The 20,137-nt window shown below is 41.5% G+C and overlaps 1 protein-coding gene across 4 annotated transcripts in view; it reads left to right on the top strand.

Moving 5' to 3' along the window:
* Positions 1–2,282: 2,282 nt before the first annotated feature.
* The window catches only part of ARID2 (AT-rich interaction domain 2), a 155,834-nt gene continuing 137,979 nt past the window's right edge, over positions 2,283–20,137 (top strand). For all 4 annotated transcript variants that reach the window (XR_006742830.1, XM_036456167.2, XM_045587935.1 and 1 more), the window contains exons 1-3: positions 2,283–2,623; positions 2,748–2,841; positions 3,947–4,044. Coding sequence is in view for 3 of the 4 variants with exons in the window: in XM_036456167.2 (XP_036312060.1) it covers positions 2,532–2,623; positions 2,748–2,841; positions 3,947–4,044 (284 nt within the window). In the remaining variant the exon portion in view is untranslated. The remainder of the gene's footprint in view (positions 2,624–2,747; positions 2,842–3,946; positions 4,045–20,137) is intronic.

The following is a 20,137-nucleotide window of genomic DNA, read 5'->3' on the forward strand; positions in this document are numbered from 1 at the left end:
TTATAAAAAAGAGCGTTGGTAGAGGCTCTGGAAGGCGCTGACATGTTCCCGTCGAACGAGATTCCCCCTCGCCTCCATCCCTTCAGCGGATTCCCAAACTCAGACGCATCCTCCGCGGAGCTCTCCCATGTTGACAGATCTCTCGCCTCCCACAAAATGGGGCCGAGGCGGCGGCCGCCGGCGGCTCCATGGGCGCCGCCATTTTGTGAGGCGGCGGCGGCGGCCGGGCCGGGTGTGTGTAATGGTTGAAGAGAAGGACCCCCTCCAGGGAATCCCCGTGCTGACGGTTACGTAAGGGGCGGTGCTCAGGGACTCCGCACCGCCAGGCCCGCCGCGCTGCGGCCCGCGCCGCCGCCCCTGGAGGACCGGCCCGGGGAAGGGACCGGCGGCCGGGCCCCCTCCCGCCCTACCCCGCTCCCCCCCACCCCCCCATCGCCGCCGGCCCCGGCCGCCCGCTCCACTCCCTTCGGCCGCGTCCCCGCCCCTCCGCGCGGCGCCTGGCGGGACGGCCACTGGCCCTCGGGTGTCAGGAACCTCCTCGCCGCAGCCTCCTCCCGACCCCGCGGAGGAGACAAACTTTCCCTGGGAAAGGAAGCCCGTTTCCTAGAGGGAGCGCCGGCGGCGGCCGCGCCTCGTCCCACGATCTCTCCCTGCGTCGGGGACGTGTTCCCGGCGGAGCCACCTCCCGGGACCGGCGCCCCCCGCCCGGCCCCGGCCCGGCCCGTGACCTTGGGCGGCGGGTGACGGTGCCCGCAGGGGCCGCGTCCCTGGCATGGGGACGACGGGGACCCTTTCCCCGCGGGGGACGGCGCTTCGTGGACGTGGGGAGCCCAGGGTCGAGTCCAACACCCTTGTAAATAAATACAAACTTAGCATCGGCGGAGATGTTGGGGCTCTTGTAGCACCCCCCTCATCCCCGTTTTTGTTTACCTTCAAACGTATTTAAACGGGGATCACCTTTAAGACATCCCAGAGAAAAAGCAAGGAAAAGCACGGTTCAATATTTGTTTTCAGCGCATTTATCATTCATATTCCTTAATATAAATAGACACGTTAATTATTGTCCAAGTTCAAAAGATTGCTCCCCAACCAGCCTAATTACCGGCTGACCAGCTCAGCACAGCATCGGGGTGGATACGGGGAGCCGAGCCCAGAGCCTGGGTCTGCGGCCACCGAGCCAGGGCCGTTCACACCGCATTTCAGGTCTAGTTTGCTCAAGTTGGTGGGTAATTCAGGGAAAATGTGTGCTAACCATCCCCCCCAAATACTAGCACAAAGCTTAAAAAAATAATAAAAAAGCTGACTCCTTTAGACCTTAAAAAAAAAAAAAAGAGGTAACAACTTGACTTTATTCCAATCTGTGGCTGATGCGGAGAGTGCGGAGCTGCCCCCCGCGCCCGGCTCTGCTCCCCAGCGCCGGGCGGGCCGCGGGGCGGGCCGGGGGCTCCTGGCGGGCGGCCTTCCCAGCGGCCTGGCCGGGGAGCCAACGTCGCCTCCGCCCCCCGCCCGGGAGCAGCCGGTAGTGGCCGTTTCCCTCGCCGCCCCCCTTCCCGCCGGCTTTGTGTGCGTGTGAAATGTGCGGCACATTGCAGATGAACCCTAAACCCGGCCAGCCGAGTCTATTGTTCCCCGCGAGGAGCTGCCGGGGCGGTGCGGAGCCGGGCGCAGTGCCGCGGCCGGCCCTCGGGGGGCGCTGTGTGGCGCAGCTGCGGGCCGTGGCGGCGGCAACGGCGGCGAGGAAGGCTGACGGGGAGGGAGGGCAGCGGGCGGCGGCGCGGAGCAGCTCGGCTGCCGCCGCTGGTGCCTTCCGCTCCGGGCGCCCCGGCCGAGGCGGCCGAGGCTGCGCGTGAATGTGTGCGAGGGCCCCGCGGAGCCGCGGCCGGAACACACGCTGTCACCCCGCTTTTCACAAACCACCACACAGACCTCCCCCTCCCCACCCCCAGCCCCGCCTGCCCCAGCCCCGCCGCCGCCGCCGCCGCCGCCGCCGCCGCCGAAACTCCCGGGCCGCCAGCCTCCCGACCCTCACCGCCCGCTCGCCCATCCCCTCGCCCGCCCGCCCGCGCGCCCCCGGCAGCAGCACCATGTTGAATCGCGGCCCCAGGCCGAGCCGCCCGAGCCGGCGGCGCTGAGAGGCGGGCGAGAGCGGGCCGCGGGGCGGGAGGGAAGGCAGGGGTGGGGGCCGCGCTCGCCCCGCCGCCTCGCGCGGATCCGGCAGTCGCCTGCCCCTCTAGTTTCGCTCCGATTTCTTTAAACTTTTTTAGAAATCCCCCCTCCCTCCTTTCCCTCCGGTCCCCCCAGGCCTCCCGCTCCCTCCTTCCCCTCCTCCTCCTCCTCCTCCCCCTCCCTCCTCCCTCCCTGCGCCGCCGCCGCCGCCGCCGCCGCCGCCGCCGCCACCGCCGGCCCATGACTGCGCCCCGCCGCCGCCGGCCGAGGAATGGGCTCCGGGCTCTGGTAGGGAGCGCGGGGAGCGGGGGGCGCTTCTAAAACACCGATCTGGTTTTTTTTCGAAAACCTCCTTTGAAAAAATAATGGCAAACTCGACGGGGAAGGCGCCTCCGGACGAGCGGAGAAAGGGACTGGCTTTCCTGGACGAGCTGCGGCAGTTCCACCACAGCCGAGGGTGAGAGCAGGACCGGGGGGGCAGCGCCGGGCGAGCCGGGGCGAACGGACGGGGGCTCCCGGCCGGGGCGCGGGGTCCCGGCTGACAAGTGCGGGGGGGCTCCCTCTCTCTCTCTCGCCCACAGGTCGCCTTTTAAGAAAATCCCCGCGGTGGGTGGGAAGGAGCTGGATCTGCACGGTCTCTACACCAGAGTGACTACTTTAGGCGGATTCGCGAAGGTGAGTGGAAGTTTTCATTCGTATTTCCCTCCCGCTGGCCTCCTCCGAAAAGTCTCCTTTGACCCCGGGGTGGGCGCCCGGGGCCGGGGGGTGGGGGGCGGCCCGCGGGGGGCCCGAGGCGTCCTGTTCGCTCGCAGCCGGCGGCTCGGAGGCGGACGGCGGCGGCGGGGCTGTTTTCGGCCTGGTTGGCGGCCGGCGTGCGCGCGGCGGGCGGGCGGGCGGGCGCGGGGCCGCGGCGGGCGGCGGCCGGCCGGCCCGGCCCGCGGGGTCTGAGCGCCGCGGCGGGGAGCGCGGGGGGTGCCCGCCGGAGCCCCGCGCCCGCCCCGCGCCCGCCGCCCGCGCTCTCTGCCTCTCGCTGCCGCCGCCGCCGCCGCCGCTCCGGCACAGGCGGAGACACAGGCTCACACAGACTCTGAGAGCAGTTTTCGTGCAACTCAAAATTAGCGCGGGCAGGTTTCACATCGATAATCGGCTGCGGAGCGATCCCGGCGGCCGGGGGCACGGCCTCGGCCCGGTCGCCCCGGGTTTCCCCGGCTAACAAAAGAAACCGGGACCTGTCTCCACATAGCCATCTTAGGCTTCAAGGCTAAGGCAGAAGCTGTAGGCCTCAGCGAAGGGCCTATGGAGATGGAGAGATCTGGGAGAGGGAGCCGGCTCGGCCCCGGCCCCGGGCCCCCCAGGACCCCGCGGGCGTCGCTGTCCGGAGCACGATTGATCCTTTTGAACTTTATTTTTCTTTTTTTCTTTTTTTTGGTGTACACGGACCGCGTTGAGATGGAAAAGGGGGCGACCGCGGGACTTGCGATTGGTTATTGTCCGGGCTTCAAAAACAAAACAAACCCAACAGACCCCCTCTCCCGCCGCCCCCCGCAACACCAGTGCTGTGCAGTGTGAAATGCGGGGCTCTGGGGGGGGGGGGGGTGAGGGGGTGGGCAGCGGTGTGCAAGCCGCCTTCAGCTTAGGGGCTCGGAAGGGTCGACCCCGAAACACCCACTGATGCCTGGGTATCTGCACATCTCTGTAGAATGGGTATTTATTTCGTGGTTAGGGGAGGGCTCTCTTGGACTGTGTGTGTTCAGACCAAGTTTGGTTGTGTCTTTAACAGGTTTCGGAGAAGAATCAGTGGGGAGAAATTGTTGAAGAGTTCAACTTTCCCAGAAGTTGTTCTAACGCTGCCTTTGCTTTAAAACAGTATTACTTGCGGTGAGTGGTACTGACTCTTGAGCAGTATTTGGAAATGGACGTATGGGGAGATTTGTTTTTAGAAATAAAAAATAGAGCGCGCTCGCACGTGCACTCGCGCAAACACACACACACACACACACACACACACACACACACACACACACACAACAATCCTTGCACACCAGTTTCTAAACTCACGTTCGTTTTAGTCTGGGAAACATTAAATATCCACAGAGTGAGGTTTTAGGATGGTGGGAGCTTTCCTCACCTAGTGTAGGATTGTTTACATTTTTTTATACAGAATCCTTACAGGTGACACCCCACCTCCATCTTGACAAACATTCTTTTGTGACATTGTTATTGATTGCTTGATAGCCAAAGAGGGGCAGAAAGGTGATGTTTAGTAAAAGAGTTAAGATAGTTAATGAAACTTTGTATCCCTTGGGAGAATTTTGTCTTTGTTTTGGAAACTTCTTTGTCTTTTTTAAAATTCTGACTTTGAGATTTTTATAAAATGAAATCTCTTGTGTGGAACCTTGACACGGAGTAGTTTTTCAGTGCAATATTTCTACATAGTATAACATGCTGGCGCCTGAGGTGACCAAGATTAATTTTTTTAAAAAAAATATCAAGTCACTTAACTCTCAAAAGGATTATTATATAGTTAGGAGAATTAGGGATACTATGAAAGGAAATGCTTTGATTTGGGTTTTTCTTTCATCCTCCCCTTTATTTTGACTTTATTTGACAAAGTAAATTTCTTATTCAGTTGGTATGTGATAAGTTTAGATGGTATATTTTGTGATTTGGCTTTTTTTCTGCCAGTTGTTTTGTACCTTATTATGAGGTTCTCTTTTATTTTTAATGTTTACTTAGCCATAGAGGGTCCTTAGTTGGTGGTGGTTATTTAAAACTAAAATATTGCTCTTTATATTTGTTACTTTGTAATAATGAGATTATAGGATGGCCTTTTTAAAATAATGTGGCTTCTGCCTAAGTTGAGCTTGGCATTCATTATTGCTCCAAATGTAATAGCCCAGTGTGGAGCATTCTGAAATAGGAATGTAGTAATTACACAGGTGTACTTCTATTGGCTATCATAGATTGACTTAAGGCTTGAAGCTGAAGTTCACAGAACTTTGTGTGTAGTTACTGAGCTATACAGAAGTCTGGAAAATATTAAATATGGTTGGTTGTTATCTACTGTGTGTCTGTGATGTGTGTTAGAGTACACTTTTAGATAAGGACTAAAACTGAAAGCAAGATAGAACAAAATTAATCTCCAAAACATTGCTTTAATAATATGGTAAGTTGATACTTTTATTCTTAAAGTGATATTCAGTTGCTCATTTTCATACATAATATTGAGAGGAATACTCTTAATACATGCCCTGGCTTTCTGCTAATCAGTTTGAACCACTTGGATTTTAGACTGTTTAAAATACACATTTATAGTATGCCTGATACTTACTGATTTGATTGATTGATTGAACTTTAATATCCCATAAGGTGCTATATGATAGATATGGTTCATAAGATGTTCTTTCTGAAGAATTTACATTCATTCTATCAGAGTTTTAGACTTCCAATTTGTTACAAGTTACATACATATTGTTTTTCCAGTTTTAATTTCTATTTTGAGATCATATCCACTGGTTATACTTAAACTATTTTTAACTATATAGTTTCAAGGTTTGCAACTTTTTACATTGTTCTCAGATCAATTTGAGATTTATGTTCTTATTAGAAGCTGCTTTTTGATCTGTGTCTTTAGCTAAACTTGTTTTCCTCCATATGTCACTCTCTAGGTTTGTTTTTATAGGATTGTAGCTAGGCTACTAGGAAAAAGGTTGAGCATTTGTTTTGGAAAATAAAACCATGTGAAGATTTGCATGGTTTCTAAAGAAATACCAAAGAAATACATTGGCCAAAAATTGGGTACTACCAAACTTGATTTTTTTTTCATTGTGGTGTAATATTGCACAGTAGAGGACATGTATTATGCTGGATTTTACACCTTCCTCTGAAAAATCTTAACTGGCAGACAGGATGTTAAGCTTTCACAGTGATTCTGTTACTTAACTATAAAAGTGCCTCTTCATAGTAAGAAATAGTAATCAAGTAACTTTGTAAGTTCCCTCTTTCATATATCAAATTGAATGTCATAGTTTCTGATGAGCAGATAATGTGTTTTATAAATCATAGGTGGAATATTTTGACCTATTATAAGACTGTCTGTACATATGATAGTTCTCATTTACTCTACAAGTTTAATATTTGCTGACATTGCTCTGTTATTTTATTACTAGAGGCACAGTGCATAGATTCATGCACCGGTAGGGTCCCTCAGCCTGGCCTGCACCCTCTCACAATCCAGGACCCCTCAGGGGATGTTGGAGGCCCGGATTTGGTCCAATCCTTGCAGGCCAGGCCAAGGGACCCCACAGGTGCACGAATCGTGCTCTGGGCCTCTAGTATGCATGTGAGATATTTGGTTAATCTCTTCCCGCCCTCCCCGCTACTCCCTTCCCTTTGAGATTCATCAGTCTGTTCCATGTTTCCATGCCTGTGAGTTGAGTGTCTGCCCGCTGGTGGTCAATGCTCACCATAGCTATCGGTCCAATGGTTGCTTAGGCATATATATATATATATATAAATTGGAGAATGGCTGTTAGCCTAGTATTTTATGATATATCTTCATATATCTTGTTATCTACTGTGTGTCTGTGATGTGTGTTATACATGTGGCCATGTATATATTCTAACATTTTAAAGTTTGTTTTGATACAAACATACACAGTCATTAAATATAGAGACTTGAGTTTAGTGATCTGCCAAAAGTTAGCTTGATTGTATCAAACATGTAGATCATCTACAGATTTCTCAAACTCTAAAATTAAATGATTATTTGTTTCAATGTTGGCATTTAATTTTAAAAATGTGTTTACTGATGTGTAAAAGTACTCTTTAAAAATTGATTATTAATCATCCATGATGTCTACATATTTTGTTTGTTCTTCATTCCTTTCTTGGCATGTACACCTCAATATATCCACAAAAGCTTATTATTAGATTATCCCTAAAGTATAAATGCATAAGGTATAATTTCACAGTAGAGGACATGTATTATATTTCATAAATGGAGAAATTAAAGTGCAAAAAAAAAATCAAAATGCATTGGTGCATTGATTAATTGGAAAGAAAAATTATATTCCTTTCATGTATTTAGTAATGTTTAATCTGTCTATTAGGAATTCAGTTTTTTAGTCACAAATTATTTTAAGGAATTAAAATAAATTGGAAATTACATATGGTTAAACTTATGCCCAAGTGTATCTAAACCCATTGTGTTCCTTACTTAGTCTGTGAATTTTTGTTGTTCTGTTTTGGTATTAAGGTTGGGGGTAAAAATATTATTCTTATTTCCATCAAGAATTTGAAGCCTTGGTATGAAGATTTAGGTAAATATTTCAATACTTACTTGAAGAATTTTGTTTAACCTACTGACTCCAGTAGTACAGCTATAGTCGAGGCTAACTTGATGTTCCCATTATAAAACTTGATTTTTTTTGAAAGGAAGTAAAATATCGTAGACATTAAAAACTTATAGTACAAATTTATATGTTACTGGTTTTCTTATAACAATAAATGATTTTTTAATCAGTTTTATTTCTTTCCCCAGTCTCTTTCAGTATATTTTTATTGATTTCAGAGAGGGAGGAAGAGGGAGAGAGAGATAGAAACATAAATGATGAAAATGCACACCCTCTATTGGGGATCTAGCTTGTAACCTAGGCATGTGCCCTGACCCAGAATCAAACTGAGACCTCCTGGTTCAGAGGTTGATGCTCAACCACTGAACCATGCCAGTTGGGCACATTAAGTGATTTTTTTTTTTTTTTTACTCATACCTATCTTTAGAATAGTCAGAAACTTAATTGTAGAATTCCACCCACCATAGTGAATTTTCAATTGCACTGTAAGTTTATTCTGTTTCCCTTGGTTGATAAAGCCCTTCCTAAGTTCTACCAATAGAGTTTATGTTTATTAGTTAAATAGATGGATGTGCTCATGTGTTCTGTGGTTCGTTTTCACCATGTAGGTCACTTCTTTTAAGAGAAAACCTTTTATGAATTATTTGAGGTTAATTGAAAGAATGCTTCAAGATTGTGACAAATATGCAAATGAAATAATACATTGAGTTTGTGAGTTGATAAAATTTATAAACAGATTGCTCTCCTTATTCAAGGAAGGAAAATAAAAAGAATATGGAGACTGGAAGAACAACTATCTAATTAAGTTATTCACATATGCATTTAACTTTAATTTTTTAAACTGTGTCCTTTAATTTTGAGCAAATTTGATTTTGATATCCCCTGATATTCTGTTATACTTTAAAGGGCATGCAGATTTGTTCAAAGGAAGAATAGAATGTGGAGAAAGTTGACTGATCAGAGCTCAGCTAGGTTAGTGTTGTGTCTTACCATATTTTAAGCAGCTTAAATTTGCCCTAAAGAAGAAACAAATCTCTTTCCAAGATAGATAGTTTACTAAAGATAAAAATTTCACTGAAGATTCAAACTAAGAACTCTTAACTCTCAAAAGTGTTTATATGCTTTTTTTTTTTTTTGTATTTATGTTTTCTGCCTCAGATATTAACTAAAAATGTCTATTTCTAAATAGGAGTACTCTTTCATAATGCCACCTCTACTCTGTTATCGATTCAGTATTCTCATTGTTGGTCGTGTGTGACATCCACTATAACTTTGATAGACAAGTATATTTCTTCTGTGACTCTTAGATTCCCAAACTGAATGATTTTAGAAGTTGGAAAGGAAGGAAAAACAAATTTTAATCCATTGGAATTTAGGTGCATTAGTCAGCAAGCAAGTGTTCAATACATATTTGTAGGTGAAGTAGAGTACTTATATTACTCTACTTTAAAGTAGGTAAAGGCTGGTTCTTGCTTATTTTTCAGAGTGGTTTAGGCCCTATTAAGGTTTACTGGTAAAAATAGGGTTTGTTGGAATTGGGAATTAGACATGTGGGGCAGGGTTGATCTGCCACTACCATCATCACCACATTCTTTGTTATTCAGGATCAATTAGAGTAGAAATTCCCGATTTTATGTTGTATTAAAAACTTGTTTTCCTGAAATGTCATTATGTTTCCTTGAAAACAGTCAAATGAATTTGAGCAATAAAGCTAAACTTGGTTACTGTATTGTAGGACTTCTTAGACACATCTGTTTGTTAGTATGCAATGTGGAACTGTTGACAATTTGGACAAACACTACCTCCCTACCCTTACCCATTGTAAATGGTATTTCCCAAACACCTAGCACATATCACCAGAGTGTGGTATGAAACCCTATGTTTGAGGAATGCCCACTGAGTTCTGTGGATAAGGTTTGGGAAATATAACAATACTTTCTCTAATGGGTAAACTATAATTTGATGAAAACATGTGACCATGATTAAGATTTTTAAAAAATTTTTTAATTTGAGAGAGAGAGAGAGAGAGAGAGAGAGAGAGGGAGAGAAACGTCAGTTTATTCACTTAATTATGCCTTCATTGATTGCCTTTTGTATGCCCTGACTGGTGATTGTACCCCCAACCTTGGCGTATCTGGACAATACTCTAACCAAATTTTACATTATAAAATTAATTAAAATAAAATTTATTAAATATAACGTTTGGAATAGTTGGTTTAGAGTAAATTGTCACTTATTCAGGCTATCTATGAATTTCATTAAACTTTCTAAGAATTATGTTATTAAAAATAGAGTCTAATATGTATTTTTCTGTTTCAAACAGATTTTACTTTTGTTTGGATACTTTTTGCATATTATATTGTAAATAGGAAATTAATGCCTTTCTATAAGATACTAGAGGCCCAGTGCATGAAATTTGTGCATGGAGTAGAGGGTCCCTCATCCTGGCCTGCACCCTAGGGATCGGGCCTAAACTGGCAGTCGGACATCCCCCTCAAAATCCAGGATGCTTTTCATACAGGTGAAAGGCATCTTGCTGTTGTCCTAATTATGAAAAGTAGTACATAACATGATCCTCTGAGGCAATAGTACCATTTTGCCCATCTTATGGGTGGAAAAACTGAAGCAGAGAGAAGTTAAGTAATTGGCTTTGTCATACAGTTATAAGTGTCAGAGTCAGGGCTGACCACAAAATGTGCAGGCCAGAGTCCATGCATATTATCGCTGCATTATACTGTTTTTTCAGTGTTAGAGTAGCCTTGCCAGGTTTTAATTTTTAAATCTAAGAGACTGTTCCCAATATACAGGGAAGGGTCCCTAGGCCTGGCCTGTGATCAGGGCCAATCTGTGGGGTGACTGGTGGGCGGGCAATAGCGCATGTCCCCCCTCGCTGCACCCCCTCCCCTTGCCCATCCACCTTGGCTGGCAGCCTGGAGCTGCCCACTGGCTGGTCCCGCCCTCCCCCTGCACCCAGGCCCCCTCCCCCACCCTCCCCCCCCGCACCCCACCCCCCAGTCACTGCCACCTGTCACCTCTGCCCCCTGGAGGTCAGTGCACATCATAGCCATGGGTTATTCAATTTGCATATTAGGGTTTACCCTGTTGATGAAATACATTGCAATAACAGCTTCACATTCTGAATTGTTGACCAAAAATGACAACTCCATAAATTCTATCAATATTACTGTCTAAGTCAGTGTTTGCAGGGTCTTCCACATCTTTCTTAAAGAATTTTGTAGTGGGGCTGAATCTGTTGTTTTGTCTGTTTTATCTCATTAGTTCTTAATAGTTCATTTTCCTTTTCCCATTATGCCATTGATTTATTGAAGTAATGGCTCTTTTGTCCTTTAGAGTGTTCCAAATTCTGGATTTGGTTGATCCCTTCCTCCTAGTGTCAATTAACCTATTCCTCTATGCCCTGTATTTATTTCCTGAAAACTGTTAGTTAGATCTAAAGGTTGATAACATTCAAGTTCAATATTTTAGGTATGCCTAATAGGTAGTGCTGTGTATTTTAGATCATGAGGTGTATAACGTTTAGTTGTCCTGCTTTAGTGGTGCAAAGATGGATCAGTAGTTTTAGATATTAATAGACTGAAACACTGTATTTTTTAAAATGTGGGCCCCAGGTGATTCTTAAGTATGCTGAAGTTTAAGAACAGCTGATCTAAGTATTGTAATGAAACCAATTTAGTTGCTGAGATAACTGGTTGAATTTGGCATCAACATGTTGGCCAAGGCTACATCCAGAACAAAACTTCTAGGTGACATCTGGTCTAGGACACCTGCTCAAGCTGCACCTGTCATCTCTAAGCAGAGCCCAGACACACCCTCATACTTTGTCTCTGGGCTCTAGAGACCTAACAAGGGCTCCACTTCAGTTAATGGGGAAAAGGATAAATGAAACTGCTAATTCAAAATTATCCTAACTGTATTTGTATTATTTTGATTTGAGAAAATTAATTAAAAATAAGTTTTCCTTGATATTTAGAGTGTTTTTTTCTTTTTTTTTTTTTTCTATGTAGTACTTTATAGTATCTCCACAAGTGGGATACCATTTGTTTTTTTTGTTTTGTTTTTAAAAAATATATATTTTTATTTTTTTACAGAGAGGAAGAGAGAGAGATACAGAGATAGAAACATTGATGAGAGAGAAACATCGATGTACCAACGTACATGCCCCTGACCGGAATCGAACCTGGGACCTTTCAGTCTGTAGACTGACGCTCTACCACTGAGCCAAACCAGTTTCGGCAAGGGATACCATTTGTTTTATTGAATTTACTGAATGCTTTTTTTCTCTGTGAGGATTTTGTTGATCTATCTTAGTACTGCTTAAAGGAGTTAACTTACATTGTATAAATGCCTATAAAAATCAAAACTAACAATAGCCTGTTTTGTTAAATGCACTTTGTTTTCATTTCATTTTTTAAACCATTTTCATTTGTGAGATTTTATTTTTATCATTTAAAATTTCAGAAGTAATTGCTGTTATTCAGTCTTAAGAAAAATAGCATTTAGAAAAAATGTATTTACACTACTCCCAACTTTTCTTCTGAAGCACTGAGTTACTTCTTTTTAAAAATAGTTGTAGGTTATATTCAATTCTCCATTTTAAGTGTCAGCCATAATTGCCAGTTAGGAAAGTATTTTCTATCTTTTCAGGCCACATTTTCTCCCCTTTATCTTTCTATTCCCTTCCCTGCTTTAGTGGTGCAAAGATCTGCTTTACATTTTATGAAGCATTATCTTATACATAATCTTCCATTATCCATAGTTGTTAAATATTTTCAAGTACTACTTCATGTTCTAGGTATGTTTACCTTTGTTTCTATTACCATATAATGGGGCAATTAAATGTTGCTTTTTATGAAGCAGTATTCAAATAAAGTTATGTAAGAATCCATTGTTTGAATATAGTACATACATTTTATTGTGAGATATGGAAAGTATGTACTTCTTATCTTTCTGATTTTTTACTATTTGGTAAAGTCTTACAGTGTTTAATGGTCAGTTGCTGTTTGCCAGAGATGATGCTTATTATATGATGATGACATACTCATCTTTAGTCATTTTGGATGAAATTTTATTTTGTCCATTGGTTAATTTTAAATAAGATATTAAATGTACATGTGGTCAGGAAAAACGTTCTTTTAAAATAGGACAAAAAAGAGACTAAGTTAGGGCTTTATGCAGAAAATACGTAACTTTTTAAAATGCTTTAGCGATGGGGCTGAATTTAAATTTGTCAGTAATAATGCCCAGGTTGATCACACTTTCCATAATGGTTTATAGATTAAGTGAATTTTAGTGTACTTGAGCTCAGGTCAGACCACTTAGTGCTTCATAAACATTAGTTAGTACCTTAGCAGGCTGTACCTCCAAGTGCACTCACAAGTAATAGGTCAAGAGTGCTTAAGTGCTTTGGTATAATTTTTTAGTTTGCACCATTAAAAAGTCAAAAACTTCTGAATTTCTGAGTAGTTTTTCCAGGTAGTCCCATGTTGCAATGTATTAATTCAATCTAGTAGTAAAAAAATCTGTTGGTAAGAGAAATATTTTCCTTTCCATGTTTATTTTTTTAATTAAGTTTTTTTTATATATATATGTGAACTCATGTTTATACTTCATTAAAATCATCCATTGTTATTTTGCCACATTTACTTTTTTCTCTTTTTATGTGATAGTGGGTGTGTATTTACATATATTATTATTAGTGTTACTACTTTTTAACCCTTGGATATAATTGTGGATTAATGCCATTTACTCAGAAATATAAGTGTATGTCACCTAAGAATAAAAACATTCTCTTATGTGACAATAGTATATTTATCAAATCTAGAAAACTTGACATGGATATAATTGTATTATCTAATATACAGAGCTTATTTAAATATTACTAATGATCCCAAATGTGTCTTTTAGCAATCATACCCATCTTTCTAATCCATGATCTTGTATTATATATCTTTAGTTCTTCAGCTTTCATGATACTACCATTTTTTTTAATAGTATAGGCCTACAAATTTGGATTTGTCAGATGTTTTTCAAGATTAGAGTTAAGCATTTTTGGCAGGAGGCATGCGATATCATTTTGTCCCATTAGTGCTGATGTTAACTTTGGTTAAGGTGGTATCCTCTTGATTTCTCCATTGTGAAGTTTCCATTTTCTCTTTTATAACTAAAAAGTAATTTGTGGGGACATACTTTGAGACCATATAAAAATCTTGCTCACCATCAAACTTTTACCCAATAATTCTAACATTCATTGATAATTCTTTAAAAAAATATACATTTTATTGATTTTTTTACGGAAGGAAGGGAGAGTGATAGAGAATTAGGAGCATCGATGAAAGAGAAACATCGATCAGTTGCTCCCTACATACCTCCAACTGGTGATGTGCCTGCAACTAAGGTACATGCCCTTTACTGGAATTGAACCTGAGACCTTTAAGTCCCCAGGCCAGTGCTTTATCCACTGAGCCAAACTGGTTAAGGCCGTTGATAATTCTTGCTTGAATCAGTTATTATGAAGAACGTACAATGCTTATTCATTTCCTAACATTATTCCTTCTACATTTATTAGCATTCTATGATAAGAAAAGTATTTTCATTCTTATGTATTAGATTTTTATTTAATACAGTGAGTTAAAATCCATATAGTATGCTCTTGGCTTTTTAAATGGGGCCACTGTGAGCCCTTTTAAGATGGCTTCGATGTCTTTTTAACATGTTTCTGTTATTTTTGAACTCTTTCTTGCTTTCTGACAAGGTAAAATCTTCCAGGTTCAATTTGTGTTTTGCTTATCTAGCTCTCTAGCATCAGCTATTTCTCCAAGGAGTCCTGATTCCTATTTGTATGGAGAGGTATATAGAAAACAAGATCTGGATAGTAGGTATACTCATTGTTACTTAGGCCCTTTCAGAGGACAGAGTTAGGAAGTTTTGTTTATTTTAGATATAAATATACATATTTTGAAAATCATAAGCCTGTTCTGATGCCTTCTTCCATTGCATACATTTCCCTTCATCTGCATTGGGAATCCTAGTTTTATTTTGTCAGTTTGTCAGTTTTATAATACATAAAAGAATACTTTCAGAATTGTTATACATATACCACTGCAAACTGGAAACCTGCTAAGTAGTTAAAGATTTGTTTGCAGTTCTTTTTTGTGTCCATATTGAAGTTATATCATCACTAAAGTATGGTGCTAAAAAAATTCAGTGATTTTCTTAAAAATATATCTATTTTATTAATTTCAGAGAGGGAGAGAGAGACAAACATCAGTGATAAGAGAGAATCATTCATTGGATGCCTTCTGCACGTTCCACACTGGGGATTGACCCTGCAACTGGGACATATGCCCTGACCAGGAATAGATCCGTGACTTCCTGGTTCATAGGTCAACACTCAACCACTGAGCCACAGCAGCTAGGCTATTCAAATTTTTTGTGTGTCATTTAAGAATCTAAAATTTTTCTTTTATAGAGTTCGATCATTTCTTAAGTTTATTCTTAAGTATATTATCATTTTTATACTTATTATTTTATACTTACGTTGCTATTGTAAATGTTTTCCATTATATCTTCTTACTGGTTATCGTTTTTTTTTGTTTTTTTTTTTTAATATATATTTTATTGATTTTTCACAGAGAAGAGAGAGGGATAGAGAGTCAGAAACAATGATGAGAGAGAATCATCAATCAGTTGCCTCTTGCACACCCTCTACTGGGGATGTGCCCGCAACCAAGGTACATGCCCTTGACCGGAATTGAACCCGGGACCCTTCAGTCTGCAGGCCAACGCTCTATCCACTGAGCCAAACCGGTTTCGGCTGGTTATCGTTTTTTATTTTTTGTACTCTGTCTTTAACTGTTTTACTGTTGTATGGTTTATTATTGATTAAAAATTTTAGAGATACTAGCATATCATCTGCAAAAAAAAAATTCCTTTTTTTCTAAATTTTATTCCTTTAATTTTTTTTTTAAGATCTAATTGTATTGGCCATTATTTAACAGTTGAGAAGATATGAGGGCATCTTTCCCTTGACTTGATGCTAATCTTAGTTTGGTATTTCTAGTATTTCCTCATTGAGTAAGATTCTGCCTGCTAAGTGTTCTTAATGCAGTCTTAATTCTGATATTTTACTTATATAGTATTTCTATATCTGTTTATTGAATGAACAATACTTTTGGATTTAGAAATCAGAGTTAGTGATATTTTTAATATGTTTTATCTACTAGCATTTGGTTTTAATTTTAAAATCTGTAATTATTATCTGTATTCAAGAGAGGAGCTAGGTCAAATGTTAAAAATTTTAAATCTCATTTTGTGGATCATATTTGAATGTGAATATTTCTCATGTTCTAGGAACTTAACATAAATAAAATCAGTTAAAATGCTAAAAGATATAAATTATCTTTCCTATTCTGTTTATTAAGCAGACTTTACTGTTTCTTTGCTGGTCATTGCATCACTCCTTATACAAAAACAGGGCAATAATTTAATTTATTGCTTGATTTTTATATTAAGACTAGTGTAAACTATGATTTAATTATTATTTGATATATATATTTTTAAGATTCTACCCATGTAAGAACTAATTATTTTAGTTTAAAAGTCTTTTTAATTAGGTAATCCAAACTGTGGAAATGAAAAGCAAATTTATCTTTTTTAGATACATCAGAAATCTTATATGCTTGTTTGGGTGACTCCATTTAAGTCCATTATGTCTAAGTTAAATGTGTTATGTTACATTGTATATTTGATCCTCAAAATTAGATATAAATTTTGATAATAAAGTCTTTCTAGTTTTGACATTTTGTTAGATCATCTTCTTTATCCCCGTCATAAACTATATACGTTAGCTTAAGTGGGTGAGTGTATGTGCACATACGCATGCATACATGCAGCACTATTTATTAGCATTAAGCAAATTGGTAATTTCTTGATCAGTTCCTGGGCATAACAAATCTTATCTATATTTATCGTGTCTTACGCATTTAAAGAGCTAAGTTGAGGTAGATATTAGTATTATATGCAAAGTCAATCTTTCGTAGAGGCCTAGTAGTAGTGTGTACTGAGCCTGAAATTTAGGTTAATAAGTCAGGAGCAAAAGTATGCAGGTAGCAATAATTGGATATGGCTACCGAACCTATCAATTCATAGTATCATTCTTAGAACTGAGGGGATTAAAAAATTTTTTTCCTTCTGTTTGGAGAGGAAAGGAGAGAGAGAGAAAGAGAGAGAGAGAGAAACATCAATGAGAGAGCATCATTAATTGGCTGCCTCTTGCATGCCCTGAGCCCTCATGTGCCTGGATCAGAATCGAACTGGGACCTCTTGGTTCATAGGTTGATACTCAACCACTGAGCCACGGGTGGGGCAAAACAGGGGATTTTATGAAGGTGATCTAGCCTCATGCTTTCTCTAGTAGGCTACAAATAAAGATTTTTTTTTTTTTCTGGTAAGCCTGCATTAGGATAATAGATCAATATTCCTGAATGATGGGAAGGGTACCTAAAAGTTAATTCAGAGCTGCCTTTGATACTGTAGCCACTCCATTCTGACTAAAAAGGACAAATGTAGAAGATTGCCAGATTTCTTTGCTACTATAAAATGTGAAATGTTAAGACTAGTAGCTCTCTGCGGGGCCTGGCCCCAGAGGCTCTCTGTGGCCCAGAGGACCATCTGCAGCCCATCCTTGGTGATGAGGCAAGCGTCTCCCTGCTCCCCTCCCTCTTACCTCATCGCTGCGGTCACGAAGCAGCCGCGACCCCCCCCTTCCCCCAGGAATCGGGGACTCCAGTGGGCTGAGAGGACTGGGCGCCACTATCTTTGTAACAGAGTGATAGTTAATTTGCATAGAATCCGTCCGTTCATTAGATATGATGATTCTACTGACTTACACCATCTGTGAATAGGTTTTAAATTGTTGACCAGTAGTGGTGATAAATACACCTTGATTTATCATCTATAATAATAAAAGCAGAAGATGCTAATTAGACTGGACGTCCTTCTGGATGAACCCGGGGTATCAAGGGAAGCCCGGGTCCCGGGGGCCTCCCAGTGGCTGGAGGGAAGCCTGGGTTCCGGGTGCCAGAGGGAAGCCGGTGCCAGCATCCTGGGGAAGGAAGGCCTACTCTTGCATGAATTTTATGCATTAAGCCTCTAGTGTGTATATTCCACAAGTGAGAATTATTGGAGAACCCATAGCAAAATATATAACAACCATAAGGGAAAAATCCCTTTTTACTTCATATATTCCTCATTTTAAATGCTTTGCTTGGAAAAACTTAAACTTGCATATTTGCTAAAGCTGGCCACTAACTTTTATATGTGTGTTTTTAATAACCAGGAATACTAATTTAAAGTTTCCAGTCCTATACATTATTTTTTAGATGGAGACCTCTACTGGAAGTATGAAGCAATAGATAGATTTTATTATACATTATAAAGTATATGGACAAACAGATGGTAAGGAGATTTATTCTTAAAATAGTCAATATAGGATATCCAAGAGTCCTTTTAAAAGAATCTTGTACTTTTATGTTTGACAGATTTTTTAAAAAGCAGAATACAAAGTTTCCATTTTGATTTTTTTAGCTATTTATTGAATTTGCCATGTGTACTAAATGATTTATAATAACTAATTTCTTCTTCACACCTCCCTGTCTTGATGTTATCCCGATGTTATATAAAATAGGACAAAGGGAGACCTACAGTAAGTTCAGGAGCTAATATTTGAACCTGGGTCATATAGCTCTAGAAAAATCATGCTATATTGTCCAAGTGCACATGATTACATTTTTTTTAAAGTGTATGAAGATAGAAATTGAAATGAAAAATATGAAAATTATTGGGATAGTTTAGGGTTGTGTTTTTTTATTTTAAAAATTTATTTACTGTATCTTTTTATAATGAAACTTCTGTGCTGTAGTACAGTTTGCAGTATAGTTTATTTCTACAGATGTTTATTTTATTGGATTTTTACAATTCTACAAGATGGCTATAATCCTATCTTACAGGATGAGGAAAAAAGCCTCTGAGTACTGTTGCCAATAAGTAGTGGTGTGAGGATTATAGTTTAGCTTTGTGAATTATAATACACTGCTCTTATTTCATTGCCACAGTTTTGGGATCAAGCACTTTTTAATAAAATGTTTATCTCTTAAAGCCCCTAATTTAACATTTGATACTTTGTAGTTGACCTGAATCAGAGCCCCTGTCTCTGGGAAGGTATTTATGAGCTCAGGTGGGTATGTGAGCCTCAGAGCAACAGAAAATCTAATTTGGGAAATTCTGAAAGAATTGAAAAATTCTAAAATACAAAGTTGGTAGCATATGGCATTATATTGATCTGGCCCTAAGCTTCCTTAACCTTTTCTTGTGTGGTTTTATGAAATAAGCACCAAGAGTTAGTTTTAGTTGCAGAATATGTATTAACACTGTGATAATTATGTTAATTATTATGCTATATTGTCTTTTGTGCAATTGTATATAGCACTTAAAAATATTTTTGTAGGTAGACATGAATAGATTAATATCTCCCCATTTCTCTTTACAAGCTACAATAGAATAGAATTTTATTTAAGGTAAGAATTGATCCAGAGTAATATTGATTATGTTTTAAACTGGAATGTGAAGATCCAAGGATTTTGCAGGGTAATTACTGTTTCTGAAAAAATGGATACTGGGAATGATGTGATAGCTCCGTGGAGACATTTTGGCAACTTAGGAGTGTTTATTATCATAGTGACAGCTAACATTTATCGAACACTTATTATTAACCTGCATTATTCTAACCCTCAAAACCATCCTTTAAGATTGACACCATCATCATCCTATATAGTAAAGCCTAATATGCTTAATGTCCAGTTGTCCATTGACCGGTCAACTGTTCAACCAATCAAAGCGTAATATGTTAATGATATGCTAAGGCCACTTAACTGCTTGCTGTGATGTGCACTCACCACCAAGGGGCAGACACTCTGACTGATAGGTTAGCTTGCTGCTGGGGTCCGGCCAATTGGGACTGAGCGAAATTGGCCAGACACACCCTCGAGCCCTCCTGCAATCCCTGTCTGGCCCCAGTTGTGCACTGGTGGGGTCCCTTGGCCTGGCCTGTGCCTTCTCACACTCCGGGACCCCTCAGGGAATGTCAGAGAGCTGGTTTCAGCCTGATGCCGTAGGCCACTTCCCTCGGGAGGGCGCCAGATGCAGGGTTCACAGCTGGTGAGCACTGCTGTGGCGGCACAGCCTCTTCCGATAGGGCCTGATGGACCCGAGCCTGCAGCAGGTGCAGTGGGCCAGGATGAGTGGGAGCTGCAGGTAGGAGCTGCAAGCAGTGTTGGATTGCAGGTTTTGGCCCGATCCTTACAGGCCACCCCAAGGGGCCTCACCTGTGCAAGAATTCGTGCACCAGGCCTCTAGTTATTTTATAGATGAGGAAACAGACTAGAGAGGTTAAGTAATTTGCAGTAATTACAAAGTATAAGAGAACTGGCCTTTAATCTGGGTCTCCTGCCTCCAGAGACCCAACTTTTTAGCCATGATGCAGAATAGTGTCCCTCCCTCCCTCCCTTCCATTTTTCATTTGCCAGACACTATATGCACTG

Source organism: Pipistrellus kuhlii, unplaced genomic scaffold (genome assembly GCF_014108245.1).
Source record: "Pipistrellus kuhlii isolate mPipKuh1 unplaced genomic scaffold, mPipKuh1.p scaffold_m20_p_3, whole genome shotgun sequence".
NCBI lineage: Eukaryota > Metazoa > Chordata > Mammalia > Chiroptera > Vespertilionidae > Pipistrellus > Pipistrellus kuhlii.